The sequence below is a fragment of the Hylobates moloch genome, unplaced genomic scaffold (genome assembly GCF_009828535.3).
Source record: "Hylobates moloch isolate HMO894 unplaced genomic scaffold, HMol_V3 SCAFFOLD_1077, whole genome shotgun sequence".
Taxonomy (NCBI): Eukaryota; Metazoa; Chordata; class Mammalia; order Primates; family Hylobatidae; genus Hylobates; species Hylobates moloch.
This window is the reverse complement of record NW_026653352.1, coordinates 1-6,737: the sequence shown is the minus strand read 5'-3', so window position 1 is coordinate 6,737 and position 6,737 is coordinate 1. Positions and strand designations below refer to the sequence as shown.

The 6,737-nt window shown below is 48.4% G+C and overlaps 1 protein-coding gene and 1 long non-coding RNA gene across 4 annotated transcripts; one reads left to right on the top strand and one right to left on the bottom strand.

The window, feature by feature from the left end:
- Positions 1–697: 697 nt before the first annotated feature.
- On the top strand, positions 698–4,705 carry LOC116464597 (transmembrane 4 L6 family member 19). Of its 3 annotated transcripts, XM_058435128.1 has the most exons (5): positions 698–763; positions 903–1,104; positions 1,468–1,545; positions 3,983–4,152; positions 4,422–4,602. In XM_058435128.1, exons 2-5 carry the CDS (start codon positions 904–906, stop codon positions 4,600–4,602), a joined length of 630 nt encoding a protein of 209 aa, XP_058291111.1. In that variant the 5' UTR covers positions 698–763; position 903. The 3 variants fall into 3 exon arrangements, with proteins under 3 accessions (XP_058291111.1, XP_032003749.1, XP_032003750.1); XM_032147858.2 differs by having other exon boundaries at positions 721–1,104; positions 3,983–4,148; positions 4,422–4,705; XM_032147859.2 differs by having other exon boundaries at positions 721–1,104.
- Positions 1,189–4,450, bottom strand: LOC116464598 (uncharacterized). Its single transcript, XR_004246956.2, has 4 exons — positions 4,383–4,450; positions 3,991–4,180; positions 2,354–2,467; positions 1,189–1,723 (listed from the first exon to the last, which is right to left on the bottom strand). It is a non-coding gene; the product is annotated as an uncharacterized LOC116464598 (long non-coding RNA).
- Positions 4,706–6,737: the final 2,032 nt, after the last annotated feature.

The following is a 6,737-nucleotide window of genomic DNA, read 5'->3' as shown; positions in this document are numbered from 1 at the left end:
AATGATATATTTTAATTTCAATCCTCAATTCGTCATTGCTTGTATATAGAAATGCAATAGAATTTTTGTATATTAATCTTTTATTCTATGACCTTGCTAAACTCACCTGTTAATTCTAGTAATCTTTAGGCTTTTCTACATAATGTGATCACATTATCTGTGAATAATAACAATGTTACTTTTTTTTTTTTTAAGATGGAGTCTTGCTCTGTCACCCAGGCTGGAGTGCAGTGGCATGATCTCAGCTCACTGCAACCTCTGCCTCCCGGGTTTAAGCAATTCTCCTGCCTCAGTCTCCCCAGTAGCTGGGATTACAGGCGCCCACCACCGGGCCCAGCTAATTTTTGTATTTTTAGTAGAGACAGGGTTTCACCATGTTGGCCAGGCTGTCTTGAACTCCTGACCTCGTGATCTGCCCGCCTCAGCCTCCCAAAGTGCTGGGATTACAGGCGTGAGCCACCATGCCCGGCCGACAATATTACTTCTTTCTTTCCTATCTGTATGGCTTTTGTTTCCTTTTATTTTCGTATTGCACTGGCTAGGACCAGTACAACGTTGAATAGAAGTGGAGAAAATGGACGTCATGAAGACATCTTTAAACATTTCTTTTTGTCAGATAGAAATAATCACTGGCTGTAATAGAGGCATAAACAAAATATGATGGAATGCAAACTCTGTATGTGTGAACAGGGGCTGGCAGAAAAGGAAACAATTAAATCCTAGTGACTGGGGAAGATTCAGAAGGAGCAGAGTTTTTAAGCAGGTTGGTTGGCTCTCATTGGTCTGACCCTGGAAGGTGGCGGTTTCTGTAGCCTGTTTCCCCCACCCATGATATGCTGTTGGAGTTCCCTTCCCCATCCCCCCACAGCAGAGCTGCCTCGACCCCTTTCTATCTGTTCCAGGATGCTGTCCTCTCCCTGCACGCCGGCAAGCTCACGGACTTGCTCCCGTATCCTGGGACTGAGCCTTGGGACTGCAGCCCTGTTTGCTGCTGGGGCCAACATGGCACTCCTCTTTCCTAACTGGGATGTGACCTACCTGTTGAGAGGCCTCATTGGCAGGCATGCCATGCTGGGAACTGGGCTCTGGGGAGGAGGCCTCATGGTAAGTGTCTGGGGTTCCCTGAATGTGAACGCTTAAAGAGACCCCAGGGGGGAGCAGGAAGGTGGCATGGGAAGAGTGCTCTGATTCCTTGCAGAAAAGTTTATTCTGACAAGCTAGTCTTGGGTCTGTAGAAGCTCTAAGAGACAGGAAGACTAGCTTGGGACCAGGCAGGTCGGGTGTGAAAGTTAACATCCACAGCGTTAGATCAGGCTAGTCATACAAGTGTGGGTCCCCAGAGTCAGAGTCAACGGACAATTGAGTTCATGTGAGGTGCCAGCCACCTTATTTCAACAGCTGTGGGCAGCACCTAGAAACAGCTGGCAAAGTGAGTTTCCCCATCTCACATTCTTCTCTCTCCTGCAGGTACTCACTGCAGCTATCCTCATCTTCTCGATGGGCTGGAGATACGGCTGCTTCAGTAAGAGTGGGCTCTGTCGAAGCGTAAGCACCAGATTCCACTCTTCTAACACTGAGAATGTCTCCACCTCTATTACTCTAGAGTTAGGGTGGTAAAGAGGCAATTTTGGTCTTGGGGCCTGAAGTCAGGTCCTCACTGTGACCCTCAGTAACGCTAAGTTCTTGGGCAAATTGCTTCATCTTTCCAGTTTCAGGCTTTCATCTGTAAAATGGGAGCTGCTTAAGTCAAGGGAGAAGTGCTTAGTGAAGCCCAGACGTCTGTACCAGTGTGAGGAACTGTTATCCTCTTAGTGCGCTGGACAATATGGAACGAGTTATGACACTGTCATCATGTGTCATTGATGGAAATTTTCCTAGTTATTTTAACTAATATTTTCTTAGAACAGGAAAGTTTTCCAGAGATCATCTAATCACTAGATTCTAATCTAACCCCTCCATTTTACAGATAAACTGAGGCCCAGAATAAATTTGTACCTTATTAATTACAGCAGCAACTGTATAAACCTGAAAGTCTCAGTATTTGTGTGTGTAACAAACACACACACACACACACACACACACACACTCATTCTCAGACATGAATCTGTGGCCTTACAGTAACAGCGTGCTCTGATATCTGTAGCCCACATGTTGGGAAGCCCACAGACTCAGTTACATGTTAAAGAATTAAATATAGGCCGGGCGCGGTGGCTCACACCTGTCATCCCAGCACTTTGGGAGGCCGAGATGGGTAGATCACCTGAAGTCAGGAGTTTGAGACCAGCCTGGCCAACATGGTGAAACCCCGTCTCTACCAAAAATACAAAAATTAGCTGGGCGTGGTGGCACATACCTGTAATCCCAGCAACTCAGGAGGCTGAGGCGGGAAAATCTTGAATCCAGGAGGTGGAGGTTGCAGTGAGCCGAGATGGCGCCACTGCACTCCAGCCTGGGTGACAGTGAGACTCTGTTTCAAAATAAATAAACAAGTAAATAGATAAATAAATAAACACTTGCACATTTCATTCACTGTCTGTTCTCAGTCCCGTCTGGTTTTCCCCGAGGCACGTAGTTAAGGTGCATCAGAATCACCTGGAGGGCTTTTGCCGGGACACGGATTGCTGGGCTCCCTCCCAAGAGTTTCTGATTCAGGATGGGGGGGAGGTTTTGCATTTCTAACAGGTTCTCAGGTGATGTGATGCAGCTGGGCAGGGACCCCATTTTGGGAACCACTGCCCTAGCTTACTAATTAATCTTGAATCTTTTAACTCAGAGTCAAAACTTACTATGCACCTTTCTCTGATCCCTCCCCAACTCCAAACCAGCTTGACCTCAGTGGGAAAATGACTCCATGACTCTGCAGAAAAATGCTATGTAGGTGTTATTCACATTTTTAAAATCAGCATTTTGGGGGGAGGGAGAAAAAAATCTAGAACCCTAAGAAAGAATCCAATATGAGCCGGGCACGGTGGCTCACGCCTGTAATCCCAGCACTTTGGGAGGCTGAAGCAGGTGGATCACAAGGTCAGGAGATTGAGACCAGCCTGACCAACACAGTGAAACCCCATTTCTACTAAAAATACAAAAATTAGCTGGGCGTGGTGGCGCACGCTTGTAGTCCCAGCTACTTGGGAGGCTGAGGCAGGAGAATTGCTTGAACTCAGAGGCGGAGGTTGCAGTGAGCTGAGATTGTGCCACTGCACTCCAGCCTGGGCGACAGAGCAAGACTCTCTCAAAAAGAAAGAAAGAGAGAAAGAGAGAAAGAGAGAGAAAGAAGGAAGGAAGGGAAGGAAGGAAGGAACAAGAAAGAAGCCAATATAGAAGCAGGCTAGAAACCTGTGAAAGAAGGAAACCCAGTTATTTTCTGGGAGGGCAGTGAGAGCACAGACTGACGGCCAAGAAAGCTCTTGGCTGGAGAAACGCAGCGACAGAAGTGGAGTCATTTCATAGTTTGGCTGCAGCTTCTCTCTTGCTGTTTCTCTCCCTTCTTTCCCTCCTTCCCACTTTCTCCTTCCCTTCTTTCCTCCTCCTTTCTTTCCTTCCTTCCCTCCCTTCCTTTTTTTTATCCTTGATTTGAAATAGAGAAGAATCAGAGTTGGGAACCTGGAACTTTTGAAAATGCAGCTTTTCCTTAGAAGAGTCAGAGGTGGGCCTGTGATAACCTGCCTCTTTAGCTCAGAGGCTGAATGGCTGTAATCTGCAAAAGGTTTGTGATGCCAAGCTGCTGAGCAGCTCAGGCGAACTCACGGAGTCCGGGAGATCTGGGGCCTGCGATTCTGCTTCTTGTTCCTTTCTCTCCTGGAACCCCCTCACTGGCCTCCCCACCTTGAGTTATGCTTCAAAGGGGGTGCCATGGACAGAATTCTCCCGTGACAGGACGGAAGAACACCTGAGACCAGAGAAGTCAGACCTGTGCAGACCGCCCCACAGGCTCCCCAGCCGCGACCCCATCTTAGCTCACCGTCTCGCCCTCCCTCCGCAGGTGCTTACTGCTCTGTTGTCAAGTGGCCTGGCTTTACTTGGAGCCCTGATTTGCTTTGTCACTTCTGGAGTTGCTCTGAAAGATGGTCCTTTTTGCATGTTTGATGTTTCGTCCTTCAATCAGACACAAGCTTGGAAATATGGTTACCCATTCAAAGACCTGCACAGTAGGTAAATGGGTAGAGGCCTGGGCTTGGTCCTTTCAGACAGAGAGAGAGAGACAAAAAGACACACTGATGAACTACAAGCTCCTTTGGGTCACACATCCTAGCATCTTGCTCCTCTGATACTCAGAAAATTGCAAATGGAGCAGTAATGGTCACCCTCACGAGCCCAGTCCCATGACCGAGTCAGGGGAGACCCCAGTTTTCTGCTGGGGTTGCCTGTTTGGCTTTCCTTACTTATCGCCCGACCCCTGGTCTTCTTATTTTTTGGGATAGGAATTATCTGTATGACCGTTCGCTCTGGAACTCCGTCTGCCTGGAGCCCTCTGCAGCTGTTGTCTGGCACGTGTCCCTGTTCTCCGCCCTTCTGTGCATCAGCCTGCTCCAGCTTCTCCTGGTGGTCGTTCATGTCATCAACAGCCTCCTGGGCCTTTTCTGCAGCCTCTGCGAGAAGTGACAGGCAGAACCTTCACTTGCAAGCATGGGTGTTTTCATCACTGGCTGCCTTGAATCCTTTCTCCAAGGAGTGGGTACGAATTATAAACAAACTTCCCCTTTAGGTATCCCTGGAGTAATAACGACAACAAAATTCACTGCATGTCGGTGGAATGATAGAATCATTTTAAATCACACTGTAAACTTGCAGGTGACCCATGGGTAGGATAAATAACTGAGTCATTATAATTGTGTGGGAATTGATAGTCCATCAAATATCCTCCAGCCAGGGTCTCATTTCAGCTTCTTGACAATCCCATAAAATTGGCCAGCTGTTACACATAGAGAAGGTGAGGCTCACAGAGGGTAACAGGCTTGCTGTAAAAGCACACAGTGAAGTTAAGGTGAAGTCAGCACCTGACCCCCTATCTCCCTGTTTTTTTGTTGTTGCTGAGACAGGGTCTTGCTCTGTTTCCCTGTCTGGAGTACAGTGGCACAATCATAGCCTACTGTAACCGACAACCCATGCACTCAAGCGATTCTCCTGCCTCAGCCTCCGAGTAGCTGGGAATACAGGCACACACCGCTACACCTGGCTAAATTTTTTATTTTCTGTAGAGATGGAGTCTCGCTACATTGCCCAGTCTGGTCTTGAACTCCTGACCTCAAGTGATCCTCCCAGCTTGGTCTCCCAAAGTGCTGGATTACAGGCATGAGTCACTGTGCCTGGCCCCAACCCCCAATCTTCTAAATTCAACTTCTCCAGTTATTGTGGACTAAATAGTGTTTCCTCCAAATCTGTAGGTTGAAGCCCTAACCCCCAGTGTGACAGTCTTTGGTGATGGCACTTTTTTTTTTTTTTGAGACAGTCTCGCTCTGTCACCCAGGCTGGAGTGCAGTGGCAAGATCTCGGCTCACTGCAACCTCCACCTCCCAGGTTCAAGTGATTCTCCTGCCTCAGCCTCCTGAGTAGCTGGGATTACAGGCATGTGCCACCACACCCAGCTAATTTTTGTATTTTTAGTAGAGACAGGGGTTACACCATGTTGGCCAGGCTGGTCTCGAACCCCTGACTGCAAGTGATCCACCCACCTCGGCCTCCAAAAGTGCTGGGATTACAGGTGTGAGCCACCACGTCTGGCCATGATGGCACCTTTAAATTAGTAATTAAGGTTAAATGAGACTGGGCGCAATGGCTCACACCTGTAATCTGAGCACTTTGGGAGGCCGATGTGGGAAGATCACTTGTGACCAGGGGTTTGAGACTAACCTGGGCAACACAGTGAGACTTTGTCTCAAAAACAAAACAAAACAAAACAAAACAACAAACGATTAAATGAGGCCATAGGGTGGGACCCTAATTAAATAGGACTGGTGTGCTTATAAAAAGAGGAAGAAAGAACAGAGCTCTCTACACTGGCTCAAAGAAAAAGGCCCTGTGAGGACGCAGTGAGAAGGTGGCTGTCTGCAAGCACAGGGGCGAGGACTCAGGAGACACCAAACCTGCTGGCACCTGGATCTTGGACTTTTAGCCTCCAGCACTGTGAGAAAATCTATTTCCATTGCTTAAGTGGCCCAGTTCATGGTATTCTGTAACAGCAGCCTGGCAGACTAACACACCAGCGTTCTCTTCACTGGTGTTCAAGAGTTCAACAAGTAGAGGAGCATCACCTCTGCCCACACAGTTTGGATATCTGTCCCCACCCAAATCTCATGTTGAATTGTGATCACCGGTGCTAGAGGTGGGGCCTGGCAGAAGGTGTGTGGATCACGAGGCAGATCCCTCACGGCTCAGAGCTGTCTTTGTGATAGTGGGTTCCCGCGAGATCTGGTCATTTAGAAGCGTGTGGCCCCTCTGGCCTCTCTCTCGCCTGCTCCTGCTCTATGTGACTCGCCTGCCCCCTCTTCACCTGCTGCCATGAGTAACAGCTCTCTGAGGCCTCCCCAGAAGCTGAGTGATGTGGGTGCTATGCTTCCTGTAACACCTGCAGAACTGTGAGCCAATTAAATCTTTTTTTTTCTTTTCTTGAGATGGAGTCTCGCTCTGTTGCCCAGGCTGGAGTGCAGTGGCACAATATCGGCTCACTGCAACCTCTGCCTCCCGAGTTCAAGTGATTGTCCTGCCTCAGCCTCCTGAGTGGCTGGGATTACAGGCAC

Coding starts and splice junctions, on each gene's coding strand:
- LOC116464597 (XM_032147858.2), top strand. CDS start 829: ATGATATGCTGTTGGAGTTCCCTTCCCCATCCCCCCACAGCAGAGCTG. Junction 1,105..1,467: donor TCTGGGGAGGAGGCCTCATG/GTAAGTGTCTGG, acceptor TCTCTCCTGCAG/GTACTCACTGCAGCTATCCT. Junction 4,149..4,421: donor CCCATTCAAAGACCTGCACA/GTAGGTAAATGG, acceptor TTTTTGGGATAG/GAATTATCTGTATGACCGTT.